The 26,719-nt window shown below is 43.6% G+C and overlaps 1 protein-coding gene across 3 annotated transcripts in view; it reads left to right on the plus strand.

The window, feature by feature from the left end:
* Positions 1–4,960: 4,960 nt before the first annotated feature.
* CLIC6 (chloride intracellular channel 6) overlaps positions 4,961–26,719 on the plus strand; it is a 43,492-nt gene continuing 21,733 nt past the window's right edge. The window contains exon 1 of one of the 3 annotated variants that reach the window (XM_081068861.1): positions 4,961–6,221. In XM_081068861.1, coding sequence (XP_080924987.1) covers positions 5,145–6,221 — 1,077 coding nt within the window. In that variant the 5' untranslated portion in view covers positions 4,961–5,144. Of the gene's footprint in view, positions 6,222–7,383; positions 7,424–26,719 lie in introns of those variants that run through there. The other 2 variants (XM_081068862.1, XM_081068863.1) reach the window with 2 other exon arrangements.

The following is a 26,719-nucleotide window of genomic DNA, read 5'->3' on the forward strand; positions in this document are numbered from 1 at the left end:
TTCTCTTTGTGATCCCTGAGATACCCTGCTTCATGATTCCTTGTAATGTATGATAGGAAAACTCTATCATTACTAAACCGTCTTAGTTATCAGCACTTTTGCTCTTGCCTTCCATCCATGAATTTGTCACCTCTGTTTAACCCTCCTTGGTATTTAAATAGCTAGTCTGGTTCTGGCTGCTCAGTTAACAATGTGCAAATCCCTAAGTGACTTCACAGTGACCTTCACAACTCTATTTATTTGGTATTTCCTTTGTGTTCCTTTGTATGAACTGACTTGCCCTTTGCTAATAATTAAATGTATTCGCTAAAGTATTCACCAAAGTCAGTAGATAAGAATTTCTGTGAACCTCGTGTCTTGTGACGTCAGCTCGTCCCACAAAGTATAAAACCAATTGAGAAAAGTATTTTTCAAAACTGGTTCAGATCGATACATATGTGTATGAAAGCATGCATGTATTCATTCATTCAATACGTATTTACTGCGTTTCTTCTACCACGTACCCAGTCCTGTTCCAGGCAATGACAAATAAAAACCCCCGGCTTCACAGAACCATTATCCCAGGGGACATAGTTAATAAGTAAGCAAAATATATACTATGTCATAGCAGAGATAACTGCTATTGGGGAATAAGGCAGAAAAGGGCCACAGAGTAGAAGTTGTGTTTTAAAATAGGGTGTTTATCCATGTTCATTGAGGTATTACTCACAATAGTTAAGATATGAACCTAAGTGTTCTTTGATGAATGAATAGAAAAAGGAAATGTGAGATATATATACAGATATATAAAATGAACTATTACTCAGCTGCAAAAAGAAGGGAGCCTTGCCATTCATAACAACATGGATGAACTTGGAGAACATTACGCTGAGTGAAATAAGCCAGAGGCAGAAAGACACACACTGCACACTGCATGATCTCATTTCTATGTGGAATATAAAATAGTCAAAGTCAGAGAAACAGAGTAGCATGGAGTTTAGGGCTGGGGGGAGAGGGTCATAGGGAGATGTTGGTCAAGGGTACAAAGTTTCAGTTACGTGACTACAGATAACAATACTGTGACTACAGATAACAATATTGTACTATATATCGCGAAGAGGGTAGATCTTAAGTGTTACCACTGTAAACATAAGACAAAATAGGGTGCTGCAAGAAAATAGCTTATAAAAGACCTCAATAAGGTCAGGGATGATGTAGGAGGATACAGGGAATGCCCAGGCAGAAACAACAGAGAGGATGGCGTGTTAGGAGCCAATGAGGCCGGAAAGAGATTGTGCCTGATGTCATGGGAGCTCGTACTTGATGTGTAAGAACCGGACTTTTTCGTGGTGCGAGACGGGAAGCCTTTGAAAGGTTTCAAGCATTAAGGTGGCATGGCAGACTGGTGATTTCAAAGAAGACTCAGTGTCTGTGCGGTGGAGAACAGACTGGGGAAGGGCAAGGAGAAAGCAGGAGGACCGCTCAGGAGGTGATGGTGAGTTGGACCAGCATTGTAGCAATGGGAGTAGAGAGAAGGGGTTGGATTCTGGATATATTTTAAAAAGTGGAAACAATAGGATTTCCTGGCAAGTTGGATGTGGGGTGTGAAAGAACGGAGTTCATGAAGGTTTTCAGTATATGCATGTGTGTGCTTACTTATGAGTGTATATATGGCTGTATAAAGCTTAACTTATTTTAAAAAAACGCTTAACGTTATCCAAAGGTATTTGGTTTAATTGCTTATTTTTCCTTCATCCCAAAGCCCTTCAAAGGAAGAGAACTTGTCAGTCTCACTCATTGCTGTGCGCTTAGTATCCAAACAGTCCATCTGTCTCCCTCTCTTTCTCAAAAACGGAGAAAGTGTTTATTGTGGATAATGGGATTAGAGAAAAATTGTAAATTTTCAGTTACTTTCTGTCTTCCCTATTTTCAGCTTTGAGCCTGTCATCATTTTAAAGTTATACATTTTGTTTCATTACTGGAAATGAAAGACATTTTCAGAACGGTATGACAGAGAAATACACGGTCCACTTACACGGTGGAAAGTTCGCGAACTTAATTGTCCCACGCCCGTAAAAAACCACTTCTTAAGACTGTCATTGAAAAGTGAAAGGTTCTACATTTTACGTTCCAGGTGGAATGATGCTACTTGGAGAACCGATGTCAGTGTGAGTAAATGACCCTAACTAGTATGACAGGATAAATCCTATAGAATAAATCGGCTTTGTGTGATATGCAGGATCAGTTGCCAGGACAGAACAGACTTTATTCGTGTTTTCCTACAAGGACGCTGCCCTGGGGCCAGCTCTCAGCCAGCCGGTCAACTGTACCAGGTCTGCATTCACTAGTTAATCATCTCTTGACTGGATTCAAAAGGAGGTTTTTGCAGAGATGCCAACCTTCCCATACCCAGGGCATTTCTGTCCACTTTGCCTGAGTTAAAGTTTATGCAATATTATTGCTCACAGAGGTAGGGGCCTTTGATTTGCTGCTTGGTAAAAGGACAGCACTGGAGACAGCTGGTTTGTTAAGAAGCACAAACTTACAGATGTACCTAATCTCAGATAGTTCTGAACTGTAAAGAAACCTAGGCCTCTTCAAAGGGTCACAGGACCCTCGGTCCCTTATATGCATTGGGGAATCCACAACACCCTGAAATTGCAAGCTTTTTGAGGAACTCATCGGGAAGCAGAACCAGACTGACCAGAACTCATTTGGTGGTGAACTTGAACTGGGGACCCTGATGCTATGTGTGATTTTCATATGTCCCACTGTCATGCGGGGTCTCTGCTCCCACTCCCCGCATAAGAACACAGGATATAGTGAGTCCAAAAAGGAACACCCACGGAGCCATAGATATTGGAGTCATACCACTATATTCTCTCTGGCGGCTGGGTTGGAGACACAGAAAGCAGGAGCCACACAGTCTGCAATCTGCCGTCTGCTTCTCTGCCAACCAATCAACCAACCAACCAACCAACCAACCAACCAACATAACCACGGCAGTTATATCCATGGCTAATGGCTAACTGGTAACAGCTGATGGCCTACCAGTCACAGTGGATAGCCACCTACTTTCCAAGCCAGCACCTTTTCACGTGAGAGACTGCTCTCTGGGACTCTGTCCCCACACCCACCTAATGGGAACGTGTGTCACTGCAGACATATGAGTGTGTTTGGTCACAGGGTGGTGTGCAGTGTTATGTAACATACACAAAAGCACTCAGTCATCTTTCTAAGAATTCTTTTTCTCTGAAACACATCTGGCCTCATGGGGTTTGTGTCGGGGACTGTAAGCCTGTACTGTGTTTGCTGTTTGGAGCTGAATACTCTGACTCCATCCTTCTTTAAGAAATAAGGCTGATGGCTGTTTTCTTGCCTCTGAGTACAGCAGGATTTGTTTTCTAGGTGACTGGGGCTTCCACAGAGCACAACCTGTATCTGACATGTCTATCTAGCTCACGCATGTGAGTGCCATGCTTTGAGTAGACACTGCTTTGTGATGACGAAGCTTCTGGCCGATTCCTTCCCAGATAGGGCACAACTTTGGAGGAAGGTAGCATGAAGTTGGGTGACACTGGGCTCCTGTCTTGTCACTCATCAGTGATGGGCAGTGGGAATTAGAAGGAGATATCCTGGTGATTGGCCTAATGTGTGCCTCTGAGTCATATCAAAGATGCCCCTGATCTTTTAGTGACAGAGACCTCCGTGCACACAGTAGGCTGGTGTGTCTCAGGGAAACATCAAAACTCTTAAGAACCTGACAACTAGAGACAGTCTTCAGTGGGGACTCCTGTTTCATCTGAGTCATATCAAAGATGCCCCTGATCTTTTAGTGACAGAGACCTCCGTGCACACAGTAGGCTGGTGTGTCTCAGGGAAACATCAAAACTCTTAAGAACCTGACAACTAGAGACAGTCTTCAGTGGGGACTCCTGTTTCATCACATGTAGACTGTGCCATCTTGGGCAACCAGTTCCTCACTGTAACCCACATGATCCAGCCTGGCTCGCAAAAAACTTACTACATGATTTTCATCATGACTTCCCTTTTTAGGGAAAAGGGTGCCCAGTCTGTGATCTTGGGAGAATCCTAATGCCGTGAATTCCACAGCTTCTCCCCTTCAAATCTTGTATTTTCATCTCCCCACTGCCAGCTCCCCAAGCCCTTAACACACAATTTTGAGGCAGAAGCATTGGTTAATGGGTTTAAAAAACCTAGGAGAATTTGCAAGATACAGATTTACCCTTGAAAGACCAGGGAGAGAAAGGATAGAACCTTCTCTCAGTGCAGGATCCCCAGTACTTGTCAGGTCTGGAGAGGGGGACCCACATGCACAACAGGGCCCATCTCTGGTCAGAGCAGCTCAATTGGCCCCTCTTGCTTCTATGTTGGGGCGTCTGGAACTTCTCCGGAGGGCCTTGCAAAATTGGAAGGTGGCGGTGTGGCTTCCCTTCTCTTTTCTTCCAGGATTTACCACCCTTGATCTTGGACACTGAGGCAACTGCAGTTGGGTTCCAGCTGAGAGGCTGAAGCTTGGCTCCTGGGGCAAAGTGGGGATTAGGTATTTGCCTGTGGGGTGTTTTCTTTTGGGGTGATTTAAATGTCTCTGGAATTTAAAGCTGTTCCAGAAAGCACCCAAGTGGCCAGTAGAACCAGGATCTTTTCACTGAAATCCACAAGGGCTTTGAGAAAGGCTGTCATTGGCCAGGCTCCCAGGTCACCCAAACAGGGGCACAGGAGGGAGGTACAAACCCCGCCCAGGCCCTAGAGGGATGGAGTTGGCACTAAGGACCTCTGGTCAACCACAGGACGGCTGGCCAAGCACTTCAAAGAGAGCTGGAGCAAAGCAGCGCTCGGCAGCCGCGCATTGCACCTGCACCCGCCGCGAGTCCAGTAGGAATTAGGGTCAAGCAGGAAGAAGCTTTGGCGGAGGAGGAACAGTCCCGAGAGCTTAAACCCAGGAGGAGGGGAGCAGTGTCTCGGGCGCAGCGGATTTCGCCCCCCGCGTCCAGCGCGCAGCCTCGGGGCCGCCAAGGCCGGAGCGGGCCGTCCTCTCGGAGGGGGCGCAGTGGCCCCTGGTCTCCTGCCCCTCGCCCGGCGCCACCTGCCCCGCGAGCAGCGTGAAAGGAAAGATCTTGGGTCAAGGACAGAGCTCTGCGGCCATGGCCGAGGCAGCAGAGCCGGAGGGGGGCGCCGCGGGTCCCCAGGGGCTGTCCGAGGGCCCGGCGCTTCCGGCGGAGACACCCAGCGAGCGGGGGGACGCGGGGGGACAGGCGCGAGGGGAGGAGGCGAGCGAGGGCGCCGCGGGAGCGCGGGGGCGGGAGGGGGCGGGAGTGGCCGCGACGGCCGCGGGGAACGAGGGAGAAGGCACCGCGCAGGACCCAGGGCGCGCGGGCGAGCTGGCGCCGGGCGCGGGCGGGGAACCTGGGGCCGAGACGCCGGGCGCGAGCGGAGCGCGGGGGGAGCTGGAGGCGGAGGGCGCCGACGCCCCCCAGGGAGGGGAGGGGGCGAGCAGAGCAGAGCAGGTGGAAGAGGAGGGCTCCGGGCGCGGCTCGCAGGGCGAGGCCCCGGGGGAGACTCAGGGGGAGGTAGGGGACCCCGCGGACCTCAAGGCGGAGAAGGAGGCGGAGAGCGGGTGGGAGGAACCGGGAAGCGGGGCGCCGGGGGCCAGCATGGAGGCGGAGGCGTCGGCGGGAGGGGCGCCCAGGCCCCGAGGAGAGCCCAGGGACCGAGGAGACCACAGCCCCCTGTCCCAGGTGGAGGTGATGGAGGCCGCAGCGCAGGAAAGCACAGGGTGCAGCCCCGGCGAGCTGTCGGGGGAGCCTCAGGGTGCAGCGCTGGGCGCCGCGGAGGAGGGAGGGAGCCCCGTGGGAGAAGAGTCAGAGGAAGCGGTCCCCGGGGACGCGACGACAGACACTGGCGAGGACGGGGACGAGGGGGGACCCCAGGAAGAGATGGAGGAGGCAGAGGAGGAGAGGCCAGAGCGCGGCCCGGAGGGGCCAGGCCAGGAGATCGCGGCCGAGGGTGAGGAGGGGCGCCCCGACGGCGGCGCGGACGCCGAGGCCATCGCACAGCCTGGGGCCGCGGAGCCGGGGGCCGCGCTCAGCAACCACCTGGCGGAGGGGGGCGGCGCGGAGCGCGCAGACGCAACGGCGCGGGTGAACGGCCGCGGGGAGGACGGCGAGGCGTCCGAGGAGGGCATTCCGGGGCAGGAGCACGACATCACCCTCTTCGTGAAGGTAAATCTCACTGCCCCTAGCTCTTACGACGCCCCCTCTCATCCTTAGTCTCGGTCTTCTCGCGTCCCAGAGGCACGATCGGGGACCGTGCTCTAGGCGTCCTGATTGTCACCAAGCGCTTTTATCCGCGGGAGGAACGCGGGACAGCCTGGGTGTCATGGAGAAGAGTTAAAGGAAAGTTTTGGGGAGGACATACTGGTTTGGAAGCGAAGAGGTTGGGGTGGGGCTGGTGGGAAGTCGGGATGCGGGGCCATCATCCCACTGTCCTTTGTCCTGAAAATCCTAACTGGCCCTTGTAGTCAGGAGGTTATTAAAAGAATGAACTTTTTTTTATATTTTAAAGCGACAATCCTTATTGATGTTCAAAATAATTTCTGCCAAAGGAAACTCTAATACCTGACGTGAAAAAATACAAGTAGGTAGGTTGTAATGTGAGAAGTATCCAGGACTCAAATTCCAGAGGCCCAGAGCATCTGGCCGATGTTTTCAGCTCTAATAGGGTATCCCACTTTGGTAGAATCTATAAGGTATGTTTGGGAGGAAATTTATTTAAATATTATAATATTTATTCAACACCTTAACATTTATGTCGGAAGAATGCAGGCGCTGGGGACTTGCCCAGCGACTGCTTTTATGTAATATTTTCAACCTTCAAATGGGAAGAGAGCAATGATTTTATGAAAGAATCGTTAAGGGACACAATTGAAGAAGTTTTGAGTTTAAATAGGCATTTCTATAATTCATCAACAATAAGGGACGCCAGGATCTTTGTTTTAAAAAAGCCCTGTGCAAAAAGACCTTTAGCCAGACCAGCAAAAGTGGTGGATAATAAGGTCAAGAATGTGTATTGCATGTTGATTCATAATCCTTCCAAATACTTTAGGCTTATAGAAGCCAGTTATGACCTAAACCTCTTTGACTGAAATGTAAGCAAGTTCTAATAAGCAAAAAAAGAGAGAAATGTTTCCAAAGTGATTAACAGCAGAATTTCATGAATTGTTTGCATAGTGAGGGGGTTAGGGAGAAGGGGCATGCTTTTGTTTCTTCACTAGTGAAAAGGTTCTGTTCTGAGCATTTATTTAAGACCCTGGGACATTTTAAGATTATGCCTTAGGACCGAACCTGAGGGCACAAGCCCTAGGAAGGCCACTGGGAGCTGGAAGTCTGCAGGGAAGTGAGGGGAAGGGAGAAGCCAAAGCATGGTAAGGCTGTGTGAGCCCCAGATCTGCTCCTTGGTTTAAGAAATTGCTATTGCTCTGGTCATATGGTTACCTGATACCAGCCTCCTGTTACACTTTTGAAATACAGGGACAGCTTCCCAACTAGTCTTCCTGCTTCCATTCTCTGCTCTTTCCAAACTGGTCCCTTCATAATAGCCAGTGAGCTAGGAAAAAAGATCTAGTCATTTCGTTTCTTAGTCTAATGTTCTTCGGTTGTTTACTGCAGAATTTCAGATGAATCCACACTCCTTAGCCAGGCCATAAGGCCCTGCATGATTTATTCCTGCCTCCTTGGTATCATCTGGGTGTCCCCACCCTTTGTCACTCATGGTACTGCCATGCCAGCTGTATTGAACTATTTACTGTCCCTTGAGGAAACACATTTTTTTTTCCTGCCTTGAAAGTGTGACTCTCTCCTCCCCCCCTCTCTATGCCCCCTGCTATGTGTTCAAGGTACAGAGCAAGAATCTTTCCTAAAGTAGAGCAAGTATCATTCCTAAGTATCATTCCACAGCTCCTCCCCTTCAAATCTTGTATTTTCATCTACCCATTGTCAGCTCCCCCACTTTAGTCTGGGTTGGGTGTCTCTCTGTTGAATCACCACTCACACATGGGAATAACCTCTGTGTTCTGTCTCTTCTCTTGATTGTGAAATTCATCTTATATGTTTGGTGTGGTGCACAGGTCTGGAACTCAATGAAGGTTTGAGTAGGTGGTTTGCCTGCTTGAGATAGTGTACCATGATCGATAGCACAGACTTTAGAGCTAGTGGGCCTAGGGTCAAATTCTGGCTCTGCGACTTTCTTGCTGTGTGACCTTGGGCAAGTTACTTAATCTTTCTGTGCCTTTGTTGCTTATGAATAAAATGAGGACAATAATAGTACCTCCCCATTCAGGTTGTTGTGGGGAATTCAAGAATTAGATTGTATAAAGCACTTAGAACATTACCTGGTTTGAAATAAGCATAGTATAAGTGGGACCGCTAACTGTTACATTGCTCAGTTCCCATAAACTTTCATTGGTTTTGCCCAGAAACAATCCCCTTCCTAGTTCATTCATGTTATTTATTTATTTATTTATTTATTTATTTATTTATTTGCAAATCCCTTTAGGTACCCAATAACCTCCATTCTCTGGGGATAAGAATATAATGAAAAGTCAAAACAAGTTGTTTTCTCATTCTTTGCTCCAGAGTGGTTTGTGTAGGCAGAGGCAAAAGGCATATCATGGACAGCTTATCTAAAATGTTTTACTCTGATGATTGGCTCAGTGATCAGTCAATCAGTTGTTGTACTTCTTTTTTTTTTTTTCCTTAAGGAAAGAAACAGATCTCCAACCAGTGAGATTGATTTTCAAGCAACTGCTGCTTGATCCAACTTCTGAGGGCCGCTTAAGATGTGTCTCATCTCATTTCTAACGCTTATCACTTTCTACTTATCTTACTAATCATTCTCTTTAAAAACAAGACAAAAGGCCCCAGAGCAAAAAACAAGCAAAAACCCATTAGACGGTTAGACCTTTTGAGTTTGTAATACTTGATTTTAAATCCTTCAGGTAGTTCAGAATAGGATTTCTTTGCCAGATTTAGCCTTTTCTAGGTTCCTTCTTTGGGCTCCATTATATTTGGACTCTATTCCGTAATGGACCTGTGACCTCCTGGGTTTTGTAGACATGTCCAGGCAGGTGTGTTGTGGTGGGTTTTCTGTGCCATCACTGGAGTGTGGAATTCACAGAGCTGTTCTTTAAGGAGAGTGCCACAATGTCCCCCAAACATTCCTCTAGCCTTCATATGGCAGCCCAGTAAACACAATTTGAGATTAGTTAATCCATATTCTATTTCTGAACTTTAAAATTTTACATTTCTTCCTATTTTAAAAATTAAATAGATTGGTTCCAAGTATACCAGAAAGTAATGACATACGAGTATGACCCAGTAACATGTAATAGTAAAATCTGCTTCTAATTTTAGCCACCTATGCTTTATATTCCCCATCTTAGAGTCAGCTTATTAATTTGTCATTGGTTTTGTCCTATAAATATGTAAGAATGTATTCTTGCATATATAAGAACCAGGAACGTATAGAACAGGCCAAGGAAAGCTTCCTTGAATTACTGTATGGTAAATTAATTGCTGATCATGCTAATTTTTAGTTTTGTTTTCTCAAAGAAATGTTAATTTGTCATCACATTATAGGGTAACCCTGCAATATGTTTAGTAAAACAGATTCTTTTCTTCTTTACTCATGACACAAAGGGTAACAACATAATAACATACCAGCATAATAGCAACTGATGACAAAGCAAATACTCATGATAAAGAATGAAGTAAGGACTCCCGTAACTGTGGGGATTTAGTCACTAAGGAAGTCTCACTTACTGGTTTGGTTCTTCTAATTCAGCATGTATACTTTCAGGCAGGATTTAGGGGTGGGACAGTCCGATATATGGGTTTCCTGGCAAATTTCTCATGACTTAAAAAACCTCAATGTGATCAGTGAATAATCCTGGGCCAGAGTCTAAGAATTTCTTAAATCATGTTTTGGACACCATACATTTAACTACTAATATTCAGCTACTGTTGAGCTTGAAAACTTTCATTTGCCATCACACTTGGGCTCTCCAGAGAGCTGAAGCTGAGGATGGAACAAGTAAACTCAAGAAAGATATGGCCTTTGAATAATTGTCACTCAGAAATGCCTCCCACCATCAGTCAATCAATCAATCAATCAATCAAATAAACAATCAGGCCACCCAAACTTTGTCACACCATGTGGCAGGATGAGAGTGGGTTGGGAATCTGTTGGGACCTGCATCTAATTGACCTGTGGTAGACCAGTAGGCTGCAGCTCTCTATGCCTACTTTGCTGGAAGAGGGCTTGTTGAGATCTGTTTTGTGGGGCTTGGCCTCTGAGGAACTTGAAAGAGAGATGTGATTTTCATAACTACATGTGGTCTATGTATTTTGATGGGACATGAGCAGAGATGCACTTCTGTGACTTTATCCCCCTAACATGACATTTTTTTGTCATTTGTTTTCTGAGTGTCCTACATAACTTGCTTACACACTACATGTATGAAATTTGTAGAGGGTTAGTTTGGGTGGAAACTGAGGTAGAAAATCATGTCTTGCTAACCTCTTCCATACACGTTCACATACAGCACATGCACACCGGGGATAGTCATACAGTATGCTCACCCCCTGACGTAGCAGTGGGCTTATGGTAAGCTGTCAGTCAGCGCTTTTTGGTGATGATAGGTAAATAACCAGATGGATGGATGATTGGTTCAAAGTGACTTGGCTAGTGAGAAGCAGGACACAAGTCCTGTTTCCCACTGTCCCAGTCCAGTGTCCGTTGTGAAAGGGCCAGAGCCAGTCTTCCTCATGGTGGCAACTTGGCAGCAGGGCTACATGACACTGGAACCCCCCCCACCCCCCCCCACCCCCCCCCCCGGGGCTAAGGCTCTGCCCTGTCCTGTGTGCAGACGCCACAACCTTATTAGGGCCGAGGGGTTGTGTGCGCTGGAGTCGTGGGGTAAGTGAGCCATTGTGCTTACCTTCAGCATGAACTTCTCCTTCTCCTCACAGCTTGTCCCCTTTAAATCCTTGGTTGCCCATGGCCAGCTCTTCTCCATGAGGTCCACTAAGATAGCTTACCTCCTTGAGAATCTGCAAGAAGCCTTTAGAAACACCATACTTGGTTCTTGAAGCATGTAAAGTTATCCTTTTTTTTAGATCCATAGAAAAATAAAACCTGGAATTGGAAGGGATGTGTAAAATTCAAAGCTCTGATCCCTGCTTTAGGTTCAAGTGGATCATAATGTTATCGATCAGTCTGCTAACTCAATACCTGTGGATTTATCACCTATTGTGTGTCATGCACTGTGCGAGACAGTGTCAAACAAGACCGACAGGGCTCCTACCCTCATAGAACTTTCCGTCTACTATAGAAGACAGAAGTTGAGCCGTGTATTATATCAGTGGATGGACATTGCCACTGTACTAAAAGCTTGCAGTAGCAGGGACCATATAACTTTGCTCAACGTTGTTCTCCCAGCACCCAGGACAGGGTCTGGCATATAACAGGCACCAGTTAATGGAAGTAGTAAGGGAAGGCAGGAGTGAAGATGAGTAGGAGTCTATGAGTGTGTGGCAGGAAGACTTGCAGATACCATGATTGTCACTAAATAGTAATTGATTTAATTATGTTTGGGGATACACAGCAAGTGAGACCCTTTGGTAATCCCTAGTACAAATTCTTCGAGAGTTTCTAAAATAGGCTGGCTTTGCTGTAGCCATTCTCTGAGCCCAGAGTCATTCAGCAAAAAAAAAAAAAAGAAAAAAGAAAAAAGTTCTCTTTGAGAGTTCAGGAGGCAGATGTTTACAGTTCCTAAACCTTGCCTCTTCCATCATTTATTTCCTTGGCTGCTTTTCTGACAGAGTGTGGTGATTCTGTAGCTGGGCATGGTTGGAGGAGATATTTTCTCCACAATGTAGACAGTTTCTGAAAGATATTGACATGTTTTCTGGCAACCCAGTCTCCTCCCCATAAGGAGAGAGTATCCAATTCCATCTTTGGCGGGAGTCCACAAAGCCTAAAATATTTCCTATCAGTCCTCTTAGAAAAAGTTTGCTGACTCCTAGTTTAAATTTACTCTGATTCATCATCTGGGGCTCGACTAGATACATTGCCTTCACCACAAAGGTGTTTTATTTAGCAAAGAAAAAGAGGAACTAGTAGTATCTATCAAGAAAGAAATATTGAAGATACTAAATGTGTTATATATATTGTTAGAGATGTTTTCTTTTTTTTGCCTATGAAGTCTATATCTTGATTTAGGTTAGGTTGAAATTAAATAGAGATTAAACATATTTATACACTTTGGACACTTATGTAGTCCATGGGATTCCTTTGTAAAATGTACTTAACTGATTTTTAAAAAGATAATGCATTAGGATAATAAAAACTTTGTAAATATCAAAATACACAATACAATGAAAAGTAAGTCATCTTCCGCTCCTGAGGCCCAGCCTCTCAGTTTTTCTCCCTAGAAAGAACAGCTGAATATCTTCCCAGAGGTGTTCTGTACATATTCAAGCATATATGGAAATATCCTCACTGCGTTATCTACTGCTATGTAAGCCATTACTACAAGACTTAGCATCTTGAAACAACAAACTTTTATTATTCATAGTTCTTCTGTGTCAGGAATTCAGGAGCAGCTTAGTTGGGCAGTTCTGGCTCAAGAGGTTGGGGTCAAGATGTTTGCAGGGCTGTGGTCTCATCTGAAGGGTTGGTTGATTGGGGCTGGAGGACCCATTTCCAAGAGGGCTGACTCACACGTTGGCAGGAGGCTCAGTTCCTCACCACTTGGACCTTCTCCGTGGGGACTGCTTTAGTGTCTCCACCGCTTGGCATCTGGCTTTCCCCAGAACAGGGATCCATGTGAGAAGAAGCTATAATGCCTTCTATGACCTAGTCTCAGAAGTCACACACTGTCATTTCTTCTTTATTCTATTCACGGAGTCCAGCTCTCAAGAAGAGTGGAATTAAGCTCCACCTTTTAAAGAGAAAGCAAAGGATTTGTGGATGTTTTAAAAAATACCATACCCATCTTCCCCCTAACCCCCCAAAAATAGTACACTGGAAATACATTGGGTTATATCTTGCTTTTTTAACAGCATGTCTTAGAAATCACATCCTCTTGATGCCTGTGGCTCTCTTGCATTCTTCATAAAAATGTCATAGTTTTTTTGTTACGATATTCTACAGTTTCCCACACATGGATGTTTAGGTAGTTTCCTCTTGTTGATATGTTAAATAGTGCTGTAGTGAATATCCCTCCACAGATGTACAATTATATATGGAAACCAAATTCTTAGAAATGGGTTGCTAGGGCAAAGGATGTGCATATTTAAGATTTTGATGACCTTTACCAAAGTTCCTTTTCAGAGAGGTTATACCAAGCAGTGGTCCCCTGACACTATACAAATGTTGGTAACTGTTTTTTCATGAGTTAGCTGCTTATGTTCTTTGCCATTTTTTCATACTGCTTTGTGGCCTTAGTTTTTATGATTTTTACATTAAGAAAATTAAACCTTTGTCTGTGATGTGAGTTGCATTATATTTTCTGGTACTGTTTTGACTACTTGTACTGGAGTAATTTATCCTTTTAGTTTTGGTAATTTCTTGTAATTGATGCTTAGGGAAACAAAGCATAGGCTGTGATAGCACTCTTGGAAACGTCACCTACATTTACTGGAATCTTTAAATGCTCTGTTTTACTTCATATTCTATAGCTTCTTAAGTCCTGAGGGAATTAGGTCTTTCAAGTCTTGCCTTTCTCCCTTTCTTTTTAATTAGCAGGTTACATTTTATCAAACACATATGCTTTCAGGATCCAACTCTTTTTTACATTGTAAGAATTCTATTCAAAACAGAGTTTACAATGTGTAGATAGCAGGATCATTTCATGCCCACACAGCTCCATCTTTGATCTTGGGTTGCCATCTACCGAAATGAATTTGATTCCCACAAATAAAAACCATGGTGAAAAGTTATCTTCTGTGATGAAGTGATATCAAAATATTGTTTGTGAGGGTGTGTCTCTTACACAGATCTTCTGTGTATGCTCCCACATTGTTGAAAGAATTGACCAAAACTTATAGAGAATGATGACAAATTCTACTTTTAGAGGTCCACTGAATTGTGGAAGTCTACTTCTAGCTTATGTTTAATGAGAACTGAAATACACAAATATCAAAGATTGTTTTGAAAGATAATTTTGAAGCTTCTGAGAGGGTAGCTCTATGGAGAAACACAGATCGTGTTGATATATACTTCCTTAGTCTGCAAGGGTAAGTCTAATTCTACATATGCCTGCAAGAAATCATCAGATTAAAACCATTCTCTAATTCCAGATTTTTACTAGGTTTATGGACTCTACCCCCAAATAACTGTTTCTCTTCCCTTCTGTGCTTGGTTGACCATATAAAAGTTGAATCTTTTGATGTGAGGATAAGTAAAAGCTACTTTTCAGTCTTCAAACTACCGAGTGGCTATTTAAAGCAAGTATTTATTAATTACCCATCATGTATCAGACAGTGTGCTTGGGGCCGGGGTAGAACAGTAACGAACAGTGATAAACACAGCTTTTCTGGAGCCTTCAGCCTAGCGGATGATCCAGGAGCACACAATTACAATACCATTTGAGAAAGGGGAGTATAGGGGGCGCTGGGACAGGTGCAAGAGCAGGATGGCAGGCTTGGCAGTGACAATCAGGATGGGGGAGATTTGGTCCCTAGATTTCTGAGCGAGGGCTCCGCCCTTTGCTGCATCCCCCTCTATTTGGAAGACTGTGCTGTGCACTATGGATGGATAAATGGATGATGACAATTTACAAGCATGGCTATTGTGTCGGGAGGAAAGAATTGGGTGGTCAGTTTTGAATGATGTGTTTTGCAGAATGTAAGTCTTATAATCCCATAAACTCTTTCCATCTAAGCCAGCAATGCTTTGCCAGTCAGATTGCATTTACAGACACTGGCTTTTGCCTGAGCACAATAATTGTTCAAGGACGGTGCCCCTTAAATGTCATTCTTGCTTTTCCATTTCTATGGCAGGAGACTGTAACCAGGAATGCAGGTGAAGACCAAAATGTGGAAGAGGGACAAAGGTCACTCAGTGGGGTCAGCTGGTGGAGGGGCTGTTCTGAGGGGTCCAAGACAGCGTGTCTAGTGCCTGGGCCTGGGTGGCTGGAAGACTAGGCTCAGCTGGGATTGTCAGTGGGTCGCTTTCAGGTGGCCCCTCCAACATGGTGGCTTCAAGATGGTCAGTGAACAAGGCAGAAACTGCACAGCCTTTTATGAGGAAAACCACACAGCACCACTCCCATCATACTCTCCTGGTTACCAAGTAGTCAGGAAGGCCAGACCAGACTCGGAGGGAGGAGAATCAGACCCTGCTTCTCAATGGGAGGAGTGTCAAAGAACTTGCAGCCATCTTTAAGCCATCACACTATATGATTTCAGCGTATGCCCAAATGCTCAAATCATTTATTTATAGATCCAATTCTTTACTAACTTAACTGGCTTAAAAAAAATGTTAGCAGTGTCTAAAAGCAACGGAGTTATTTTATATGTTCAGTGATGGGCAGAACAGCATATCTGTAGTACTGACTAGCTAATCTCAGTAGCGTAATTATGTAAGTCTAGTCCACAAGCCAAGAGGGCCTAGAGCCATGATCTGGGGCCACCCCACATGCCTTTTTTCCAGTCTTTTCTCTAAGAAGCAGCATTTATTATTATGAAGGAGAAGAAGTACTGTGCCAGTTAAGTAGATACCAACCCTAGCGCCCCCTTTGTCTTCCAAGGGTACATGTTCAGAACTGCCCTGGAGAAGTGAGAGAGGTGGGTCCCCTTTCATAATCCTGTGGGATTCTGCTGAAGAGGGCGGCCCACTGCTGGGAAAGGAGAAAACCTCGACCTGCTCAGCCCTATTTTTCTAACTTTCGTGGGGGCCTAGGCTGCTGCAGTGCAGTGGGAGGAACCTCGTCATGCCCCCGTAGCAGCCCCCCCGCCCTCAAGGCCTCTGTCCTCCCTCTGGCTGCAATGGGGTGTAGGGACGAGAAATCAGGGCAGGGACATCATTGCTCTTGGTAGGGGCACACAAGGGGTTCTGAGGCTGCCCTTAGGATAATTGCCACACTACGTATGTAATCGTTGAGCACATCACAGCCTTCATGTGCTTTGAAAGGCTGCACAGAATAAAAGTGTTATTGGTCTAGAGAACCAGGGACACTAGGCTTTTTCCCTAAATGAGGAAAATTAATACCTTTTTGGTGCCTTTGGTGTCAGGGCCTTAGAGGCGGTGAGTTCAAAGAATCTTGGAAAGACTTAATCTCTCTCCAACTTTGTTCCCTTTGTTTGAACTCCAGGCTGATGCCCTCAACTCTGTTCCCATAAACAGCCAGACTGGATAAAGTTTTGGGTTGCACTCAATGGCTTCTTTGTGTCGTTTAACTCTCCAGAGAATTCAGAACTCAAGAAAACTCAGAGGTATTAACACATCAGATATGTAGGGGTACATTTTTTGTTAACTGCCATTTTATATTACAAATTGTTAACTGCCAATATATTACAATTCTTTGCATCATAAATAGCAGCAATAAAATAAGATTGTTCTGCTGCTCTTCAGATACTGGGATTTGATTTAGTAAGTACTCCAGATATGTTGCTGTGACCATTACTGAATATACCCCTCCCCACAAAACAAATAAAACTCCATTGCTTTTAGACACTGTTAATATTTTCTTAAACCAGTTCAAGTTAGTAAAGAATGGGATCTATAAATAAATGATTTGAGCATTTGGGCATACGCTGAAATCATATAGTGTGATGGCTTAAAGATGGCTGCAAGTTCTTTGACACTCCTCCCATTGAGAAGCAGGGTCTGATTCTCCTCCCTCCGAGTCTGGTCTGGTCTTCCTGACTACTTGGTAACCAGGAGAGTATGATGGGAGTGGTGCTGTGTGGTTTTCCTCATAAAAGGCTGTGCAGTTTCTGCCTTGTTCACTGACCATCTTGAAGCCACCATGTTGGAGGGGCCACCTGAAAGCGACCCACTGACAATCCCAGCTGAGCCTAGTCTTCCAGCCACCCAGGCCCAGGCACTAGACACGCTGTCTTGGACCCCTCAGAACAGCCCCTCCACCAGCTGACCCCACTGAGTGACCTTTGTCCCTCTTCCACATTTTGGTCTTCACCTGCATTCCTGGTTATAGTCTCCTGCCACAGAAATGGAAAAGCAAGAATGACATTTAAGGGGCACCGTCCTTGAACAATTGTTGTGCTCAGGCAAAAGCCAGTGTCTGTAAATGCAATCTGACTGGCAAAGCATTGCTGGCTTAGATGGAAAGAGTTTATGGGATTATAAGACTTACATTCTGCAAAACACATCATTCAAAACTGACCACCCAATTCTTTCCTCCCGACACAATAGCCATGCTTGTAAATTGTCATCATCCATTTATCCATCCATAGTGCACAGCACAGTCTTCCAAATAGAGGGGGATGCAGCAAAGGGCGGAGCCCTCGCTCAGAGATGCCACATGGAACAGAAGAATCACTTAGTCAAGCCTTGCCCAAACTCCTGACTCACAAAATCATGACATATAATGAAACAGACACTTTAGGCTGCTAAATTTGGGGTAATTTGTTTTGAGGCAATAGGTAACAGGGCCATGTGGCTTATGTCTCTTTTAAGCTAGTGAAATCTGGGTGACTGACAAGACAGGACCAAGGTGAGAGGTACAGAGTGGTTTAAAGCAATTCAAAGGAGGGGGCAGACCAAAGGGGGACCCCATGAGGCCAGTTCTTCCATTTGGTGTGTGCATTTTTTCCCCTTGAGTCACTATAGGGGTTGGAATATTCTCAGTCATTCAAGAATATAAACCACTGGGGTATATAAAAACAGGCTGCATTATTAAGCAGGCTTTCCAGAACAAGATGTTCCTTTGTTGTAATAATTCCTTGTGAGAATTTTACAAGGAAATAAGCTTTTCATCTCCATGTAAAAGCTTCAGTTGGTATCAGGCCATATTATTAAATACGGATTAAAAATAGCCCTGGAGTTTTTAAAACATAATTCGTATTTGAGCATAAATAGCAAGTTCCATTTCGTTTATCCATATACTTCTTGTGACTTGATTCCACCCAATGTGACAATGAAGACTTTTGGCCAGAATTTAAAGCTAAGGGCAACTTGGTTCCATGATTCAGCTATAAAGGTCAGGGGTGGTGAACCACCTAATCCTTCTGATAATACACGGATTGTTACAACAGTTAAACAGAGTAAATACTATACGTCCTTGCGAACACATTTACGATTGATTGGCTTGTTTTGAAAAGCTCAGATCTGTGTTTTGAAGTCTTAAGATCTAAAATATGTTTCTTAGGACACAGGTGTAATGATGAATGGGATTATTCTTAAATTCTGAGGATATGGAAGAGTGAGAAGCATGCTTCAAGACTGAGCACAGTCCCTTTTGTGGTCTGGAGTGATCAAGCTAATAAACACAATTTTAGCGATCATACGCAGACAATGAGCGCCGCTGTCCACGGCATTTCAGATGGACGGCCTAAACCATTGGTTGGCTCTGCAAGCAAAGTCTATTTAGAAAGTATTACCAACTGTACAAGCTTTTCTTTCTTTAAGAAAAAAAAAACCACATTATTTTTTTCTTTTCTAAGTAGCCTAACTGCACTTATGATACATTTTTCCTCTGTAGGCTTACAAGAAATGCGATGCGTCATATTTGTGTCACGGGCTAGCATAACATTGATAAATGATACCAACCAAGGTATGGAGATGAGGGGGAATGACAACCTTTCCCTTCACTCCTCAGAAATGTGGCGAAAGAGAAGCTCGACCGCTTTGACTCTTATTCTGCAGGAGGTCTTATATCCTGCACTGGGTTTTACTGGTTGTTGCTGTCCTCGCTGGCTATTTGCTGCTCCACTAGAGGGCGGAAGAGGGAAGGCAAGAGACAGCCTGAAAATGGGCCAACTTGGAGTCCAGTTAGCGTTCTCTCTACCTTGCAGAAAAGTTAAAGAAACGGAGGAGCCTTCCAGATGATCTGCACTGTATAGCCTTCATGGCAATGGTACAGCTGGATGGCTGGCCTTTTACCTGCAAGCAGCCCCCTACAGCCCTCCCTCTTGACCGTGGCCGTTATCCCCGCACTATAATAACAGGAGTTCGGCAGGGCACCCTCTGGCTTTCCGCTCTCTTCCCCATGGGCCCCCCTCTTTCCCAGGTGCAGGGCGGCCAGCTCCCCACTCCACCTGCCATGGCCCCATCCTTCACCTTACCAAGAGATGCGGAGAAGACCACTGAGGGTTCCTACTTCGCTAGCACAAACTATAGAGGAAGAAGAGAGGAGATGATGCTGAGCTGAGAAAAGATTGTACAGAGGGTGCAGGAGAAAGATGATAGGACCTAAGTAAGTGGTGTGTCTCATGACTGATGCGACAAGACCGGTTTCCTTCAGCCTCTAAGGGGGACTCATAAGTAGGAATTCCAGAATTTGAGCTGGGGTATCAAATTCGGATGGTGGCAATGTCAGAATCTCCCCTAAAGAAAGGAGCTTTCCTGCATGCCTTGCCCTTACAGAAATTGTGAAATTAGATAAGAACTTAGTGCATTGTGGACTGGCACTCTCTCACATTTCTATTGGTTTTTCCTCATGGCATCTCTGTCACCCGCTTAAGGGTCTGTATATTCTTTAGAATACGTTACATTTCATAAGACACTCCTCACCTAATTTTGTCGTTGATTGGGCATTTCTATAAATGTTGTTCCTTTAGCTTTTGGCAAAGAAAATAATGTTACATCATTTGTTTCATGGGAAAATCAGTATATCAACTCAACTCACATCATCTTTCCCAAGAATGTAGGCCACTTATTGAGAACATCCTTGATTTCAAAGGTGTTATTGCAGAAACAGAAGTTTTAAAAATCCACTGTCCAGATTTTCAGAGCTGGACTTTCAGAGCCTGTGGCATATTTTATTCCGGCGAATTCGGTTTTCAAGGTTTGCAGAGTATTGCTAAGTTCTTACTTCCGGCACCAATAGCATCTGGATAAAAATGGAAACAGTTAAAAATCCCCTGAAGTTATTCGACTTATCCACAGAGAATAAATGTGTGAAGTGAGTTTATGGCCCTAGATTTCTCCAACACTATCCATTGTAGGTGGGGTTTCCGGAGCGGGTATCCCGAACTAGGTCAGGAATAGAATAAAGCTTGTGAAATTCTAGAGGCTGACCCTTCCCTGAATGGCTCTCTCCTCCTGCCCATTGTCGCTGTTCCCTTGACCTTGAGGACCTGTTGACATGTCAAAGTGCTTCTGTTCACAGAGCGGTGGAGTGCCGACTGGCAATGTGTTTGAAGGATGATTGATTGATCGATTCGTGTCCATTCATTGGATCAGCAAGTGTTATTAAGCATCTCAAATCCCATAAAAGAAAATCTTCTCTTATTATTTTTGCACAATGTTGTCTTTAGGAATGAGGTGCCGTGTTTCCTGGTTTGGGGCACTCAGTGTTTTGTGTCATTTTTACCCTCATGCCTCATTTTGTCAATAGACTCAGGGGCAAGACAGACTAAACCAAACCCCTCAGCTCTCTCCTCCTGGTGTTTGTTGGAGGGGCTCTGTGATCAGGATCCCGTAGGTCATTATCATTATCAATGTGGATTGGGACAGAGATGGGGGTCCAGAGCAGGTCTGGTTCGGATGATCCCTAAGGATGGGCTGGACAAGCTAAGACATGTAGCCCACTTAGGGTTAAAAATACCTAAGATACAGCAAGTCCTCCCCCTGCTCTTTAAATCCCCTGCACTCTCTCATTTTCATCTGTGTAGATGCCTTTCTATCAGTGATAAGTAAATGAGAGCCCTCACAGAAGCTTCACACTCCATTTTCTTCCTGAAATAGACTTGACTTTTCCGGTTTAGTTCATTACCTACAGGCACCCTGATGTAAAATATTGTCAAATTCTTCTGTACAAAAAGCAATGTTTTGTTGCCTCATCTTTGAATTCCAGTTTTCCAAGCCTTACTTTCCCCCTTAACATAAAACCGAGATATAGCCGTTCTTGAGGCACTGGAGTAGCCTGGATTGGATCTAGGACCATAAATGAACACCTTCAGACAACCCCTGCCTCCCCTCATGTGGTGTCGTCGTGTTCATCTCCCTGAGGCAGGTGAAGTGACTCAGCACGCTGACGCCGGATTGCTGTGGCCACTGTACGATTTGCAACAAATTAGAGACACTAGTTTCCTGGCTACTTAGCATCACTGCCCCTTTTGAAAACAGGAGCCTTGGAATGGTTTGCTTCTCGACTGGTTTGTGCACACTTTGTGACACTGATCTCAGGCGCACTGTCTTTTTTGAATCAATGGGTAGGAGTTAGGGAATCTTGAGGCAGGACCAGCCCCCCTTTTATTTTCCCAAGGGTGAGGATCGGAAGGAGTTAGAATATTTGCCCAAAAAAGCATGTGGTACCGAAAAGACTTCCTTATAATAAAGCCAGGGCATTAGCTTTGGCCTTGCCCAGCCTGTTTGGTGTTTCTCCTGTTTGGAGAGTGGCTGATCCACGTTGGCCACAGGGCTTCCCTGTTCTTGGATCAAACAAGGCCATAGGATATAGTCAGACAACTAACAGTGGGAAATGGGGGAGGGGAAAGCTTCCAGATAATTCTATAATGCCTGAAATCTTCTAAAATCTTTTCGTTAAAAACATCTATAGGGTGGTACCACGTGTCTCTGCTCACTGACCTAGAAACTTCAAGTTCAGCAAATTAGTTATTCATGGCCTAGAAACCTCTGAACTTGTAAGCATTTACAAACAACACGGAAATGCAAAATGAAATCTAATTGTTAAAATTGGAGTAGTTACCCTTTGCAATTCTAGTAAAGTTTTGTGATTTTCCTAAACTCTACTTTCGTCCTTCTTTCTTTCCTTTTCTTTTCGTTGCTGACTCTGATTTTCTTGCTTTTGAAGCTTAACGCCAATTTTTCCTATTTTATGCATAACATGATTTTATGTACTCCTGGTTGATTCTTTTGTCTCCTTTCACCAATGCAAAAGGACAGGCTGGTTTGAGCCCAAAGCTTGTGAAACCTGAGATTTCGGTTTACAAATGCAGACTTACCTTCCACTCTCACTGGCCAGGAGAAAAGGGACAATTAGCAAACTGATGTCGCTTTGCTTGCTGAAATATGAAGATACAGGGCAAAGTTTACTAAATTTGCATTTAAATTAAAAACTACCATGCCACTATGCCAATAATCTGGCATGCCATCCCACAGTGCATTATGCAATCACCTCTCTCCTTTACAAGAAGTTTTGTTTGTGCTGGGAGCTGTTCATTTGTTTGCTATTCTTGTTGAAGTTGCAAAAGCCATTCAGAGATAATTCCATTTTTCCATTAAGCAAGACAACTGCAGGAGAAACCGATTACCTAATTGACTAGAAACAGCTCTGCTTTGTCTTTGAAAATGTAGCACACATTTTCAATGGACATGTCATTCATGAAATAGATCTTTTACAAATTTTAATTTAGAACACCAAATCTACTTAGTACCCTAAGTTGCCATTTTTCAGCATACCAGGTGATTTAATTTTATGTTTGTCTTTTTATTAAATTATTGTATATTTATATTGAGGTATAATTGAAATACAACGTTATATTAGCTTCAGGAGTACAACATAATGATTTGATGTTTGTATCTATTGTGCGGTGACACCACGATAAGTCTATTTACCTTCCTTCACCACACACAGTTGCAGAATTTTTATTTCTCGTGATGAGAACTTTGAAGATTTACTCTCTTAGCAACTTTCAAATATACAATATAGGATTATTAACTATACTCACCATGCTGTACATTGCATCCTCATGACTTATTTATTTAATAACTGGAAGTTTGTAGCTTTTGATTCCCTTCACGCATTTCACCCCTCACCCCTGCCTCTGGCAACCACCAATCTGTTCTCTATATCTATCGTGTTTCCCCGAAAATCAGACCTAACTGGAAAATAAGCCCTGGAATGATTTTTCAGGATGCCATCTCCTGAACATAAGCCCTAATGTGTCTTTTGGAGCAAAAATTAATATAAGACCCGGTCTTATTTTCTTATTTTCTGGGAAATATGGTATGAGCTTGTTTTTTTGTTTTTTTTTCAATTCCATATATGAGTGAGACATATGGTATTAGTCTTTCTGTGTCTGACTTATTTCACTTAGGATAATGCCCTCAAGGTCCATTCATGTTGCTGCAAATGACAAGATTTCCTTCTCTTCTATGGCTAATATTCCATTGCATGTATATATATCACAGTTTTTTTATGCATTCATCCATCAATGGACACTTAGGTTGCTTCCATATCTTGGCTATTGTAAATAATGCTTCAACAAACATGGAGGTGCATATATCTTTTTAAATTAATGTTTCTGTTTTTTTCAGATACCCAGAAGTGGGATTGCTAGGTCATATGGTAGTTCTGTTTTTAATTTTTGTAAGGAGCCTTCATATTGTTTTCCATAGTGGCTGCACCAATTTGCATTCTCACCAACAGTGCATAAGGATTTCGTTTTCTACACATCTTCACCAGCTCTTGTTATTTCCTGTCTTATTGATAATAGCCATTCTAACAAGTGTGAGGTGATATGTCATTGTGGTTTTGATTTGCAGCTCCCTAATAATTAGTGATATTTAGCGTCTTTTCATGTTCCTGTTGGCCTTCTGTATGTCTTTAGAAAAATATCTATTCAGATTCTCAGCCCATTTTTTAAATTGGATTGTTTGGTTTTTTGCTATTAAGTTGTATGAGTTCCTTATATATTTTGGATATTAACCCCTTATCAGATATTTGATTTGTAAATCTCTTCTTCCATTCACTAGGCTGCTTTTTCATTTTGTTGATGGTTTCCTGTGCTGTGTAGAGCTTTTTAGTTGATGTAGTTCCACTTGTTTATGTTGGTTTCTGTTCCTTTGCTTTTTGTTGTCAAATCCAAAATATCATTGCCAAAACCAATGTCAAGGAGATTTCTGCCTTTGTTTTCTTCTAGGAGTTTTATGGTTTCAGGTTTTACATACAAGTCTTTAATTATTTTTTAGTTAATTTTTTGTGTATAGTGTAGATAGTGGTCCAGTTTCATTCTTCTTCATGATGCTGTCCAGTTTTCCCAACAATACTTATGGAAGAGACTGTCCTTTCCTCATTGTATATTCTTGGCTCCTTTGTCATAAATTAATTGGCCATATATTTGTGCATTTATTTCTGGGCTCTCTATTCAGTTCAGTTGATCTATGCTCCTGTTTTCAGGTCAGTACCATACTGTTTTGATTAATATAGCTTTGTAATATAGTTGAAATCAGGGAATGTGATGCCTTCAGTTTTGTTCTTTCTTAAGATTGCGTTGACTATTTGAGGTCTTCTGGATTTAATTTCAGGTTTTGAGCTTTTTTCACAGCTATAATGACCAGCTGTAGTAGTTAATACAGCTTATCAAAAGTGCCTTGAACCTTTTCAAAAGAGATCTGGCAAGCATGCTTTTAGAAAATGAACTTTAATAAAAAAAAGACATGGGTATTCATCTGGCTTTGCTACTTCATCAAACATCTGTAGGAACCTGTAGAAAAAGTCACCAAAATGGACCCTTTCATGTTGTGTATGAGGAAATGGACAGTGTCAGCTTGTGGGAAGGTAAGAGGTTGCTGGATCTGGTGCCCTCTCCTCGGCTGACCCCGGGAAGACAAGAGGTACCACCATGTCCTTAACAGACTGGCCTTTTTTCTAGGTGGTTCTCTGAGATTCAGGCTTTCATGGGCATTTTTAGTCAGGTAGAGTCTTCCAGATCTTACCTATAATACCACACAGGTGATCCCTGCCTTCTACCTGAAAAGTTAACCACAGAGCCTCTGATTTCTGCCATCTTTCAATATGAAAAGGAAAGCATTCTAAAATCCACACTGGTCCTAAACACTATCTCATAAGAATTCCCTCAATAACTTTTAAGATATTTCTGATTCACTGACTAGTTTCAGTCTGAATAAAAAGTATTATAGAAATACCGGCCCCACAGCATCACTCGTAGAACTTTTTTCACAAGTTAGTTATTGAAACCAACCTGATTGTCTTGGAGGTACCAGACTTTCTTCTTTGTTAAATAGTGCCAGGCCTTTGGCCTCCTTAAAACTTATAAATATTTCAAAGAAAAATAGAAAGAAAGATGATATTTTTTTTGTCTTTCAGGAAGCTACATATTTCTAAAGAATTTTTCCAGAGAGCTAGAGAACTCTGAACCAATTGAGAAAGTTGAATCTGAACACATTTAGACATAATTAGAATTTCTTTTTCATGGTCTGCTCTGGCCCCGCCCCCCCATACGTCCTCCCTTTTCTCTCCATCGCTCTTCAATGAGAGTCAAGAAATAATTTACAAATCTTCAATTGTTATTTTCCTATCACGAGCAAAGTATGCACTTCTGCTGCTGATGTCAAATCAAGATGCGTTTTTAAAGGCATGCTGTCCAAGTTCCAATTGTGTTTGGGGCCTCATTATTGCAGTGTCTAGGGTACAAAGCCATTGCTCTCTTCTGGTAGTCTTCCCATGAGGTGTTCCCATGGGAGTCAGGGGTATGGAGATCAACATGCCCTAGTCTTTCCAGGACTTGCCTAGTTTTAAAACTGAAAATCTTAGGTTGCAGGAAACTCGAGTCCTGGGCAAATTGGGGAGGTTTAGCTTCTGATGGGGTCTAAAAATTAACTTGTGACATTTGCCAACAGAACCTAATCAAGGATGGATATGGTAAAAGTGAAGGTGGTAAGTCTGAACGTGCATCCCAAGGCCACTAAGGGGCGCCATCAGCAAACGAGTTAGAGAATTACCACAAACTTTGTGGCTTACAACTCCAATTTCTTATCTTATAGTTCTATTCGTTAGAAGCTTGACAAGGGTCTCAGTGAGCTGAGATTAAGACATCAGCAGGCCTGTATCTCTCTCTGGAGGTTCTAGGGGAGAATCCATGCCTTTCCCTTTCCAGCTTCTAGAGGCCACCTGCATTCCTTGGCTCATATCTCCTTTGTCCATCTTCAAAGCCAGCAATGTTCATCTCTCTGACCATTGTTCCCTAGTCAAGTCTTCTTTGATCACAGCTGGGACAGATTCTCATTTTTAAGGATGTAGATGATCAGATTGATAATCAGAATTGATAATCCAGGATAACCTCCCAATCTCAAATCCATAAACTGACCACCTTTGCAGAGTCCTTTTTTTTTTTTTTTTTTTTTGCCATGTAAAGTAACATATTCACAGGTTCTGAGTATTAGGACGTGGACATCTTTGAGGGGCCATTATTCTGCACCAGTACACAGTCTTAGAGCTTGTTCTTTCACATTCTGTCATTGTCACCCCAGGCCATGGCCAGAATGAGGTGTGGTAGACCTACCTGGAAAGTCAACTGATGGTATTTTCCTGCTGCTTGCTTCTGAGATAGCCCTACTGGCTCTTAACCAATGCCTTCTCAGAGTCTGAAATGAGAAGAGCAAGTCTGAAAAGCCCTTTTTCTACAGCAGAAAATGGCCTTGCTTAGTGCTTGTCACTCTCTGGGTGCTTTTATTGAAAGCTATTCATGGCCAAGGTCAGGCATTTGGTATTACATGCCTTAAAAAAAAAATTCCAGACCCAAACTCTTTTGGTCACACAACATCG

This window comes from Rhinolophus hipposideros (genome assembly GCF_964194185.1).
Source record: "Rhinolophus hipposideros genome assembly, chromosome: 2".
Taxonomy (NCBI): Eukaryota; Metazoa; Chordata; class Mammalia; order Chiroptera; family Rhinolophidae; genus Rhinolophus; species Rhinolophus hipposideros.